The 13,995-nt window shown below is 40.1% G+C and overlaps 2 protein-coding genes across 14 annotated transcripts in view; both read left to right on the top strand.

Moving 5' to 3' along the window:
- The window catches only part of Slo (calcium-activated potassium channel slo), a 213,314-nt gene that overhangs the window by 42,675 nt on the left and 156,644 nt on the right, over nt 1–13,995 (top strand). The window lies entirely within an intron of this gene.
- Nucleotides 1,983–12,838, top strand: LOC141525658 (uncharacterized). Its single transcript, XM_074240218.1, has 5 exons — nt 1,983–2,131; nt 2,204–2,724; nt 11,743–12,002; nt 12,185–12,362; nt 12,439–12,838. Exons 1-5 carry the CDS (start codon nt 1,983–1,985, stop codon nt 12,561–12,563), a joined length of 1,233 nt encoding a protein of 410 aa, XP_074096319.1. The 3' UTR covers nt 12,564–12,838.

Genomic DNA, 13,995 nt, shown 5'->3' with positions numbered 1-13,995 from the left:
TAAATTAGTTGCAGCTAAAAAAAGTTTAAATTCTTCGACCAAGTTCTTGTTAATAGTATTTCAAAGACTCATGCTACATTTCATCAAGATCAGATCAATAGTTTTCGAGAAATCTTGACAACTGACTTCAAAAATATCGTTTAAAGTTTTGAGCGCTCAGACCAACTAGTCTTGAGAGTCAAAATCTCAAGCTCTATTTCCTAAAGCCTTACTTCGATCGACTTGAAAATTTAGGATATTACAAACATATTGTAGAATTTAATGAGATAAAAAAAAATTATTTTTTTTTTAAGCTTCCAAATCTATGTAACCCCTCAGGACTTGTCCAAGTATCTTTTGATCAAACTAGTTAATGTTATATAGAGGTACTTTGCTACATATAAAACATTAGCAGTTATCTAGTTGTAATATTAAAGTAGTATCATATCAAGAAGCTCAAAGTGGCAGAGGGGAATACGAAAGTTATCTTTCTCAATCATGATGATATCCACCATGATGCTAGAACGGAGAAGAGGCTATACTTTGGAAACTTAAAAGAACAAAAAAACCAATATACCAATTAAAATGATCGAGAATCGTAATACAATGCAACGAATTCATATTCAAATTGATGATTTAATATCTATACGCATTGTTTGATAAAGGACTTGAAGTAAAATTTTACATTCAAACAGGGACGGAAAATTGAAAAGTTTCTTGACCCTTGTCTCTAGAATCGTTAAGCTCTAATAGCGATGACGCTTGCTTATAAGCCAATATCGTATGACGCGATTTACATAGCTGCGGGAGCAGTGTCCATTTAGCTAGTGACAAACAGCTGTCGTGCGCATTACAACCTTCGTATTAGTAAATAGTCTACTCATAGATTGATTACAATCAGCTGGATGATGAAGAGCACATTGTTGTCCTTAGTGACGAAACCAGAGCCGGTGGCAAGAAGAGTGGAATGAAACAACAAAAGGATGAATCACAAAAGATTTCTTGTCGTGACTGAATGTCTAGTGAACAGATAGGTCAGCTCTAATTTCTGGATTATCCAGATTTTAATCGGTGTTCGATGCTTTAGTGATTGACTGGTTAATTATAGTCCAAAGAAAATAAACAGAAGGAATTCATATACGTCAATTATATTCATACATGTCAGAATGATTGTGTTGCGTGTTTATTAGCTACATCCCATGCAGGAAACCCCCCGAGTTGACAAAGGGGCCAGGCTTGGGCCAGTATTGGGAAACCTAGCTTCGGCGAACCTGTATCGGCCCATGCGTGGGCCAGGCTGCTTAACCCAGCTTTGGCCATTCATTGGAGATCCAAGCGTGGGCCAAGACTGACTGACCCAGCCTTGGCCTTGCCAATGATCACCCACTCTTGGGCCAACCCTGTTTAAAAACTCCAATAGGATCTCATCAAAAGCGACAAAAGCCACTTAGAAACCAATAAATATTTATTGGTTTCTAAGTGGCTTTTGTCGCTTTTGATGGGATCTTATTGGAGTTTTTCAACAGGGAAGACTGGCTAACTCAGTCTTGGTCGTTTAATGGGGACCCTTTTTTTTTTGAAAAAAGTTTATTTACTTTTGTAATTAGTTGCATAAGTTTTACAAAAATTTTGGCTGCAATTAACTTAAAAACTAGCCATTATAATAAGTTTAGTTGTAATTAGATATTAGTCTCCGCGTGTGAAGCTACTCATATCTATTCAGTAGGTGGGTCTGGACTCCAGAACCCTAGTATTTAATGTTATTTAAATATTTATTTTTAAATTTCCATGAAGGTAATATAATATTGTTTGTAAAAAGCGGTGGAAAATTAACAAAAAACCCCCGCATATTCAATGGAGTCCCAAGCTTAAGTCGTTCGGTAACATCCGGCGTGATTCGGGTATTTTCGTTTAGTGTCCCATCGCCAGCCACACTTGTTTTCATTATGCATCAAATCCAAGCTGCAGTTATTCAGTCAGTGTAATTACTACTAAAAATAACAATGTCTGATGTATATCTCAGAGTTCAAAGGTGGCGAGCGTTAAATAAAATAGAAAAAGTTGTAAATAATAAAACTAATTCAGTTGTGAACGGGCAAAGTTCAAACATCAGCTGTGTGAGTGAGGTTACCGATCTTAGTGATACAGGCTCGTGCAATAATAATAATAATTTTGATAATGATAATGATAATGATAATAATATTAATATTAATGATTCTACCAGTATTAGAGATAATGATTCTGACAGTAGTAGTGAAAGTGATTCAAATAGTAGTAATAGTGATAGCGTAGAAAATAATAATCATGACCAACTTCCAGGCGATGCTGGTTCACAGCTTAATAATGAAGAAGTGACAACGAAAAAGACATTAAATGAAAAACTTCGCTGTTGGACATTAAATAATCTAAATATATTAACATTAAACGTCATAACAGAATTACTTACAATATTGCGAGAAGAAGGGCACGAGGATTTGCCTAAAACTTCGAAGCAATTGTTGAAAACAAAACACTGTCGACCGAAGAAGTCATTTTTAAGCAAGCGTGAAACTAGTGGGAGCTACATTTATATTGGGATAAAAATTGTGCTAAAAAAAATAATATCTCCTAACATATATACTGGATTAAGTGATGTTTTAAATTCCATAGCAGAACTCTCTGAATCTAAATTAATTCGTTCCAACGACCATTTAGAAGCTGAGAAGAACGATAAAGCTGCGTTTGAAAATGCAACAGAACCTAAAGGTATTTCCTGAATTAGTTATCATGTAATAATAATTGAAATATGATACATGTTTTTAAAATTACCCGTGATAAATATAAATTGACATTGAATAAACATATTAATAATAATAATAACAATAATTGAGGATTATATTATTGTTTTCGTTATTATTATTATGATTATTATTATTATTATTATTATTATTATTATTATTATTATTTGTTATTAATTGCTCAGGGGGGTTTTCCCCGGAGTCCGATTCTCCGAGGGCCCAGCCTGAGCGCCATCCATTACTGCTGCACCACTCCACACAACAAGGCGGTTAGTGAGTGCAGCAGGCCAAATTCATTTGCCTAAGTAGACGCAGGGATCCCAAAATGACAGCCTTTTGCATCCGCACTGCTAGAGACACGGCTGCTGAACTGCAAGCCGGTATCTTCGCAAGTGAAGACACAAAAGACTGTTTCATCCCTCCAAGGACGCCGACAACCAAAACGACGAGCTTGACACGGTAACCTGGGTAAAGTTTGCCAATTTCAAACAGGAGATCCTGATATATTTGTCTTTTGTGCTCTTCTTTGGCTGAGATGTTGTATTCAGCCGGGGCCGAGAACTCAATGACATAGATGTCACGAGTGGCCTTGTCGAAGAGCACAATATCAGGTTTGTTGTGATCTATCCGCCGGGTTGTTGCAAATGGCATGTTCCAATAAATTTTGCAACTGTCATTCTCAACAACCTGGGGAATATCTCCTGGCAAATAAGGCAGCACTGGTGTCACGTCAATACCGTAGCAATGACGAAGATAGTAGTACAGTACTCTCAGGGCAGCATTGTGACGCTGGATATATGCACCTCTCGCCAGCACTGGACATGCCGACAAAAGGTGCATAAGCGTCTCCGGATGTTGTCTACACCTCCTACAGGACGTGTCCGGAAGCTGCACCTGGAGCACCTTGCTACGGTACTCAAGAGTGTTAATGACACCATCTTGGCAGGCAAATATGAACCCTTCAGTCTCGGACATCAGGCCCGCTGACTTTAAGAAGGAAAACGTCAGCTGGATGGACAAGCCATGATCACGCACGTGTTTAAAGAACACGCTGTGCATGGACTTGTCCATCAGTTCGCCAAGGAGTAGTTTTTCCTCGGCGTTCCTGATGACGCTCTTAAATTCCTCCTTTCGGAGTTCCATAAGAGCGTTTATTTCTCCAAGACCAAGGGTTCTTGCCGCATATATTGCTGCCTTATACAAGAATGACCCCTTATGCGCATTTTCATGTTTATGTACAATTTGCATAAGAAAGTCATCCTCGTCTGCAGTGAAATTGACAACTTCGTGAGTTAAACCCAGGACCAAACGGTCGTGAAGCCGCTCCAAACTCTGCAAACCTCTCCCACCGATGGACCGGGAGAGGTATAATCTGGCGACTGATGAATTGGGGTGCATGCTCCGATTCATATTAATGATCTTACGGGTTTTGATGTCGAGATCTCGTAAATCCTTTCGGGTCCATTTCAGGACACCGAAAGAGTATAGTAAGACTGGGACAGCGAGCATGTTAGTAGCTGAGACTTTGTTTTTGCCGGAAAGTTCGGAGGACCAAATTTTCCGGAGTCTCCTAACATACTCGCTCTGGAGAGTTGTTCTATTATTATTATTATTATTATTATTATTATTATTATTATTATTATTATTATTATTATTATTATTATTATTATTATTATTATTATTATTATTATTATTATTATTATTATTATTATTATTATTATTATTATTATTATTTGTTATTAATTGCTCAGGGGGGTTTTCCCCGGAGTCCGACTCTCCGAGGGCCCAGCCTGAGCGCCATCCATTACTGCTGCACCACTCCACACAACAAGGCGGTTAGTGAGTGCAGCAGGCCAAATTCATTTGCCTAAGTAGACGCAGGGATCCCAAAATGACAGCCTTTTGCATCCGCACTGCTAGAGACACGGCTGCTGAACTGCAAGCCGGTATCTTCGCAAGTGAAGACACAAAAGACTGTTTCATCCCTCCAAGGACGCCGACAACCAAAACGACGAGCTTGACACGATAACCTGGGTAGAGTTTGCCAATTTCAAACAGGAGATCCTGATATATCTGGTGTTTGTGCTCTTCTTTGGCCGAGATATTGTATTCGGCTGGGGCCGAAAACTCAATGACATAAATGTCACGAGTAGCCTTGTCAAAGAGCACAATATCAGGTTTGTTGTGGTCAATCCGCCGGGTTGTTGCGAATGGTATGTTCCAATAAATTTTGGAACTGTCATTCTCAACAACCTGCGGAATATCTCCTGGCAGATAAGGCAGCACTGGTGTCTCATCGATACCGCAGCTATATCTGAGATGATAATAGAGTACTCGCAGGGCAGCATTGTGACGCTGTATGTAGGCACCTCTTGCCAGCACAGGACATGCCGACAAAAGGTGCATCAGCGTCTCCGGATGTTGTTTACACGTCCGACAGGACGTGTCCGGAAGCTGCGCCTGGAGCACCTTGCTACGGTATTCGAGAGTGTTGATAACACCATCTTGGCAGGCAAATATAAATCCTTCGGTCTCGGACATCAGGCCAGCTGACTTCAAGAAGGAGAATGTCAGCTGGGTGGACAAGCCATGGTCACGGACGTGTTTGAAATACACGCTGTGCATGGACTTGTCCATGTGTTCACCGAGGAGTTTTTTTCCTCGGCTATCCTGACGACGCTCTTGAACTCCTTTTTCGGGAGTTCAATGAGAGCGTTTATTTCTCCGAGACCTAAGGTATTTGCCGCGTAGATTGCTGCCTTATACAAGAACGACCCCTTCCGCGCATTTTCATGACTATGAACAAATTGCATCAGGAAGTCGTCCTCGTCTGCTGTGAAATTGGCAACCTCGTATGTTAAACTCAGAACCAAACGATCGTGAAGCCGCTCCAAGCTCTGCAATCCTCTCCCTCCGATGTTCCGGGAGAGGTACATCCTGGCGACTGATGAGTTAGGGTGCATGCTCTGATTCATATTGATGACTTTACGGGTTTTGATGTCGAGATCTTTCAACTCATTTCGAGGCCATTTCAGGATCCCAAAGAGTAAAGTAGGACCGGGACAGCGAGCATGTTAGTAGCTGAGACTTTGTTCTTGCCAGAAAGTTCTGATGACCAGATCTTCCGGAGTCTCCTAACATACTCACTGCGAAGAGTTGTTCGGACTTCAGAGACGGCATGCATTTGCCGCTCTTCAATCCCTAGATATCTGTACAACTCTCCGGCGTCTAATTCTCTTAAGACGCTCCCATCCACTAATTCGACATCTCCACCCGTATCAGAGCACTTACCCTTCGCCAGGTGTACGACCGCACACTTGTCCAACCCAAAAGACATTCCGACATCTCGTGTGTACTCTGCTACGATGTTGATGGCCGTTTGTAGATGATCTTTGTTGGCACTGTATATCTTTAGATCATCCATAAACAGTTGGTGAGTGATCGAGTATACTCGATCACTTGGTAGCCCCGCAGAGTACCCACGAGTTTGTCGGAGGGCAACAGATATTGGCAGCAGTGAGATGCAAAACAACAGAGGGCTCAGAGAATCTCCCTGAAAGACGCCTCTCTTGTACTGAACAGTTCCGGTTACGTGCAATGCATTTCCACTTCCTATGTGAAAACGCGTTCGCCAGAGCTGCATCGTACGTTGTATGCATCCCACTGTTTGGCGATTGATTCCGAGGCATTTGAGCAGATAGAGAATCAACTCATGTGAAGTTGAGTCAAATGCCTTACGGTAGTCAATCCAGGCCATAGACAGGTTGCGTTGGTAGTAGATTGCGTCTTGAATGACGCATCTATCTACCAACAAGTTGATCTTGCAACCTGACACGCCCTGTTTACTGCCACGTTGTTCGTATATCTGTTGCCACACAGGCTCTATCTCCTGCAAGATACGGTTATTTAAGATTTTTGTAAAAATCTTGTAAACCGCATTCAAGCAAGTGATAGGCCTGTAGTTCTTTGGGTCGGACAAGTCACCCTTTTTAGGGATGAGTACGGTTCGCCCTTCTACCAGCCAGTCTGGAATTGGTTCGTCGCCCTGAATGTATGATGTAAAAATCCGGGCCAGATGAGCATGTGTAGAAGAAAATTTCTTCCACCAGAAGATGTTTATGCCATCTGGACCCGGGGCAGCCCAGTTCTTGCTGCCATTCAGGGCTTTACGAACCTCTTGCACACTGACTGCAGGGCTCTCTTCGGCGATATCCTGCCGTCGGTGTTCTCGACAGAATGCCTCGAAGTCGTGCAGAGCTGGAGTATCCGGGTTGACGTTTGGTTGATCTCCGTTTATTATTATTATTATTATTATTATTATTATTATTATTATTATTATTATTATTATTATTATTATTATTATTATTATTATTATTATTATTATTATTATTATTATTATTATTATTATTATTATTATTATTATTATTATTATTATTATTATTATTATTATTATTATTATTATTATTATTATTATTATTATTATTATTATTATTATTATTATTATTATTATTATTATTATTATTATTATTATTATTATTATTATTATTATTATTATTATTATTATTATTATTATTATTATTATTATTATTATTATTATTATTATTATTATTATTATTATTATTATTATTATTATTATTATTATTATTATTATTATTATTATTATTATTATTATTATTATTATTATTATTATTATTATTATTATTATTATTATTATTATTATTATTATTATTATTATTATTATTATTATTATTATTATTATTATTATTATTATTATTATTATTATTATTATTATTATTATTATTATTATTATTATTATTATTATTATTATTATTATTATTATTATTATTATTATTATTATTATTATTATTATTATTATTATTATTATTATTATTATTATTATTATTATTATTATTTGTTATTAATTGCTCAGGGGGGTTTTCCCCGGAGTCCGACTCTCCGAGGGCCCAGCCTGAGCGCCATCCATTACTGCTGCATCACTCCGCACAACAAGGCGGTTAGTGAGTGCAGCAGGCCAAATTCATTTGCCTAAGTAGACGCAGGGATCCCAAAATGACAGCCTTTTGCATCCGCACTGCTAGAGACACGGCTGCTGAACTGCAAGCCGGTATCTTTGCAAGTGAAGACACAAAAGACTGTTTCATCCCTCCAAGGACGCCGACAACCAAATTATTATTGTTATTATTATTATTATTATTATTAATTGCTCAGGGGGGTTTTCCCCGGAGTCCGACTCTCCGAGGGCCCAGCCTGAGCGCCATCCATTACTGCTGCACCACTCCGCACAACAAGGCGGTTAGTGAGTGCAGCAGGCCAAGTTCATTTGCCTAAGTAGACGCAGGGATCCCAAAATGACAGCCTTTTGCATCCACACTGCTAGAGACACGGCTGCTGAACTGCAAGCCGGTATCTTCGCAAGTGAAGACACAAAAGACTGTTTCATCCCTCCAAGGACGCCGACAACCAAAACGACGAGCTTGACACGGTAACTTGGGTAGAGTTTGCCAATTTCAAACAGGAGATCCTGATATATCTGGTGTTTGTGCTCTTCTTTGGCCGAGATATTGTATTCGGCTGGGGCCGAAAACTCAATGACATAAATGTCACGAGTAGCCTTGTCAAAGAGCACAATATCAGGTTTGTTGTGGTCAATCCGCCGGGTTGTTGCGAATGGTATGTTCCAATAAATTTTGGAACTGTCATTCTCAACAACCTGCGGAATATCTCCTGGCAGATAAGGCAGCACTGGTGTCTCATCGATACCGTAGCTATATCTGAGATGATAATAGAGTACTCGCAGGGCAGCATTGTGACGCTGTATGTAGGCACCTCTTGCCAGCACAGGACATGCCGACAAAAGGTGCATCAGCGTCTCCGGATGTTGTTTACACGTCCGACAGGACGTGTCCGGAAGCTGCGCCTGGAGCACCTTGCTATGGTATTCGAGAGTGTTGATAACACCATCTTGGCAGGCAAATATAAACCCTTCGGTCTCGGACATCAGGCCAGCTGACTTCAAGAAGGAGAATGTCAGCTGGGTGGACAAGCCATGGTCACGGACGTGTTTGAAATACACGCTGTGCATGGACTTGTCCATGTGTTCACCGAGGAGTTTTTTCTCCTCGGCTATCCTGACGACGCTCTTGAACTCCTTTTTCGGGAGTTCAATGAGAGCGTTTATTTCTCCGAGACCTAAGGTATTTGCCGCGTAGATTGCTGCCTTATACAAGAACGACCCCTTCCGCGCATTTTCATGACTATGAACAAATTGCATCAGGAAGTCGTCCTCGTCTGCTGTGAAATTGGCAACCTCGTATGTTAAACCCAGAACCAAACGATCGTGAAGCCGCTCCAAGCTCTGCAATCCTCTCCCTCCGATGTTCCGGGAGAGGTACATCCTGGCGACTGATGAGTTAGGGTGCATGCTCTGATTCATATTGATGACTTTACGGGTTTTGATGTCGAGACCTTTCAACTCATTTCGAGGCCATTTCAGGGTCCCAAAAGAGTAAAGTAGGACCGGGACAGCGAGCATGTTAGTAGCTGAGACTTTGTTCTTGCCGGAAAGTTCTGATGACCAGATCTTCCGGAGTCTCCTAACATACTCGCTGCGAAGAGTTGTTCGGACTTCAGAGACGGCATGCATTTGCCGCTCTTCAATCCCTAGATATCTGTACAACTCTCCGGCGTCTAATTCTCTTAAGACGCTCCCATCCACTAATTCGACATCTCCACCCGTATCAGAGCACTTACCCTTCGCCAGGTGTACGACCGCACACTTGTCCAACCCAAAAGACATTCCGACATCTCGTGTGTACTCTGCTACGATATTGAGGGCCGTTTGTAGATGATCTTTGTTGGCACTGTATATCTTTAGATCATCCATAAACAGTTGGTGAGTGATCGTGTATACTCGATCACTCGGTGGCCCCGCAGAGTACCCACGAGTTCGTCGGAGGGCAACAGATATTGGCAGCAGTGAGATGCAAAACAACAGAGGGCTCAGAGAATCTCCCTGAAAGACGCCTCTCTTGTACTGAACAGTTCCGGTTACGTGCAATGCATTTCCACTTCCTATGTGAAAACGCGTTCGCCAGAGCTGCATCGTACGTTGTATGCATCCCACTGTTTGGCGATTGATTCCGAGGCATTTGAGCAGATAGAGAATCAACTCATGTGAAGTTGAGTCAAATGCCTTACGGTAGTCAATCCAGGCCATGGACAGGTTGCGTTGGTAGTAGATTGCGTCTTGAATGATGCATCTATCTACCAACAAGTTGATCTTGCAACCTGACACGCCCTGTTTACTGCCACGTTGTTCGTATATCTGTTGCCACACAGGCTCTATCTCCCGCAAGATACGGTTATGTAAGATTTTTGTAAAAATCTTGTAAACCGCATTCAAGCAAGTGATAGGCCTGTAGTTCTTCGGGTCGGACAAGTCACCCTTTTTAGGGATGAGTACGGTTCGCCCTTCTACCAGCCAGTCTGGAATTGATTCGTCGCCCTGAATGTATGATGTAAAAATCCGGGCCAGATGAGCATGTGTAGAAGAAAATTTCTTCCACCAGAAGATGTTTATGCCATCTGGACCCGGGGCAGCCCAGTTCTTGCTGCCATTCAGGGCTTCACGAACCTCTTGCACACTGACTGCAGGGCTCTCTTCGGCGATATCCTGCCGTCGGTGTTCTCGACAGAATGCCTCGAAGTCGTGCAGAGCTGGAGTATCCGGGTTCACGTTTGGTTGATCTCCGTACAATTCACTCCAAAAGGCTTCCACTCGCTCAGATGATGGATAATTCTCGGGAACAGCGGTCTTAGGTGACAGAAAGCGTGAAGGGTTGGATCGAAACAAAGAGTTGTCGATCAACCGCTTCAGCCTTTTCTCTAGTGACTTTTTGGAAGCCACCAGAGCCCGCAACCTGTTAAGAGAATCTTCTTTGATGACAAGAAGAGTACTCTTGTTCAGTGTGTGATGTCGCCTTCGAAGTTCTGCCGCCAGGCGACGAACTTTGGCGTGTACGGTCTTTGAGTACTAACATACTCTATCACACACTGAATGCGGGAGACTTGTTTCCGAGAAATGTCAATTTTGTGTCCAAGTTGAGCGATGCGCAGCTTCAACTTCGCCTCGAAGGAGAGAGAATGTCTTCTCTCTATCGGCAGAAGCGAAGCCGCGGCACCGTAGACAACTTGGTTGACAGTGAGCAGAGTGGAGTCCTCTTGAAGCTGTGTGGGGAGATCTTCGTTCACCGTGTCGAGCTGTTGTTTTGAGTGAGACATCTTTTTGGAGATGCTCACTTGTCGACCTGTAAAGAGGTTGTTGTTGTCCTCGGAGGAACGGTGCCGTTCTTGGTGTAGCGGTGCTGGAAATGAAGGCCGATTAGACAGCCTTCTATTTGGCAGCAGCGATCGTCGATTATGCCGAAGGTATGAGGCGTAATTACGCAGGTGTTTGGGCGTAAAATGTCTGTGCTCCGGATGCATGCCACACCAAAGTGTGTGCATCCGGGCCATATACCCTGATACCTCCGGCTCGCTGTTCTGCCAGCACACCAAGAGATCGGCGCGAAGCTCCTCCGTCCACTTAAACTTAATCCTATAAGCGCCGGGGTCGTCATAAGTCATCGGGTCCGGTGTGCTCCTCCCACCTGATGACTGGTCCTCATCCGAAGAGGACCGGTTGTGGGGAGCACTTCTGAGATTATACTGTTTTGGAACTCAGATATTACGGTGCAACGGGTAGTTGGCCCGTTGCTCCGGTTACGTTGTTAGCCTACAGACCAGATGTTGCGGTCTGCGTTTCCCGCGGTGCGCCACTAGGAGGCCACGTAACAAGCACCGCTTATTATTATTATTATTATTATTATTATTATTATTATTATTATATTTACTTATTGTCTGAAAGTATTGCTGAATTTGAATTTTAAAATAATATTAATATGATCATTTATTATACAATTTCTAGGCATCACAAACTACGATGATCTTGCGAAATATTTGCAGCGTATTATTTGTAGTGAAATGTCTAAAGTTAAAAAAAGCGTCAATTACACCATTGGACAACAAGTTAAAAAAATATTAGAAGTTGTCCAGCAGTCAGGAGATGCACCAAATAAACAAAAAGCTTGGAATATCATCGGCGACGACTTGCCATACGGAGACATTGCAACATTCGTAGAGTTCGATGAATCTTTAAAAGATAACGAGGAAAAACGTAAAGCATTGGTATTTACAAATTATTTAAATATTATTTACAAAGATTTACAAATTATTAAAATATTATTTGCAAACGATTGAAATATTATTTACAAATTATTAAATTATTTGTTACAAATTACTAAAAAATAATGTAAATGTTAATTATGAATGAATTACATTTTATGAAACAAAGTATTCATTATTTATAGACTGAAATATTTCAAATGGTTGCGGCTGGATGTACTAAATATGAAGATGACATCTATAAAATAATGGAAAAAATGATAAAAAAAGAAGTTCAATTGAAATATAGCGGGTGTGGAAAAAAAATAAAAGGCGTAGGAAAACTAAGTTTCAGGGAAACTGAAACTTACCAAATTATGGAAAGTAAGTTAATACTTTATTCAAATATGAATTAATTATATTATTATAATTATAATTATTATTATAATAATTGTTTTAGAATTTATAATGGTAAAATATCAAACGTCAAAAGAAAAAATAGCGGTAATAACTGCAGTAAGTGCCTTTTTATCCGGAGCAAAAGACAGAGAAGGTGGACGCGCTCAGCGCAACAAAGAAAATTAAAATTGAGTTACAGTATAAAATAGAAATCGTTGTTTAATAATTTTATTTTATTTAATTGGTTAATGATAGTTTAAGTGACTTGAATAGTTAATTAGTATGAGATAGAAATGGTTTTTTCATAATCTTATTTTATTTAATTTGTGAATTATAGTTTAAGTGATTTGACTGATTAATATTTTTATTTAATTATTAACATTGTATTGTTGATGACAGTCAGTGAAAGATTAAGTACAAAATGTATATTTGCTTATTTGTTAAATTACGAAAAAGTAATTATATCAAACAAAAAATCAATATAATTGAATAAAAACGATTTCTGAAATAATTTAAGAACTTTATCTAATTTAACTAGTGCACCATTATATGAGTCATAAAAATAGAGTTACTGTTATTATGTGTATACAATTATCAATCCCATTTTTTAAATAATGAAAAATACTCGGCATTTAATTTTCTGCCAGGGATAGTATTTAAGCAAGGTCCAGTATTGGCAATCAAGCATGGCCCAGTCCTGGGAATTAGGCATGGCCCAGTCCTTACAATTAAGCATGGCCCAGTCTTGACAACCAAGCCTGGCCCAGTCCCGGCAACCAAACCTGGCCCAGTCCTGGCAACTAAGCCTGGCCCAGTCCTGGCAACCAGGCCTGGCCCATCGTTATCATCCCATACTTCTACCTAGACTGGGCCAAGCCTGGCCCAGAGTTCTACATAGTTGGGCCAAGCCTGGGCCAAGCTTGGCCCCGTGGTACTTTCCTCTATGGGATATCCCCTTTGAATTTCTCAAAGGTTTTAGCTGATATTTCCTATCATAATGCCTGAACAAAAAGGAGAAACAACTAGAACTGCGGTTTAGATACCCACCCGTGGTGATCTCGAAGTGACTGATGGTCTCGAAAGTTACTTATTTCACTAGTTATGGGGTTCCTCCAGATTGATCGTGGCAACTAAAGGCAAATGAGAGTACGTACAAGATGAGATTTCAAATCTAGTAGTTCATTGTTTTACGTAAAATATTTATTTGTCGTTCCTTGACTGATTTGTTTCCTCAATTTTAGGATGTTTTTGTAATCTTGACTTAACTTATAATACCGACTCTAAAAAAGCTGAAAGATTATCTAATAAGAAGATGGTCGTAATTTAAATCTAATAGTGATATAATTTAATAACAATCTTTAAAAACATAAAACTCTTTGATTAGTGTAAAATTATTATGAGTATCAGTATACCTAATGGTTTTCTAATATCATTCAACCATTTCGGAAAACCTAGACAAAACCTTGCGTAAGAAGAGAGAGGGGAGCCTGAAAAATCTTATCTTTCCTTACCTGTGGACGAGGAGGAGGTTCGGGGTTAGAAATATTTAAAATCATCCTCACTCAAATAATAAATGACCGTATAGCTATATTTCAAAGTTTGTAACCAGGGTGTTTAG

The sequence above is a fragment of the Cotesia typhae genome, unplaced genomic scaffold (genome assembly GCF_013202065.1).
Source record: "Cotesia typhae breed Kobodo isofemale line unplaced genomic scaffold, CoteBio_Ctyphae contig_27, whole genome shotgun sequence".
NCBI classification, from domain to species: domain Eukaryota; kingdom Metazoa; phylum Arthropoda; class Insecta; order Hymenoptera; family Braconidae; genus Cotesia; species Cotesia typhae.
The sequence above is the reverse complement of the archived record's forward strand: the minus strand, read 5'-3'. Positions and strand labels throughout refer to the sequence as shown.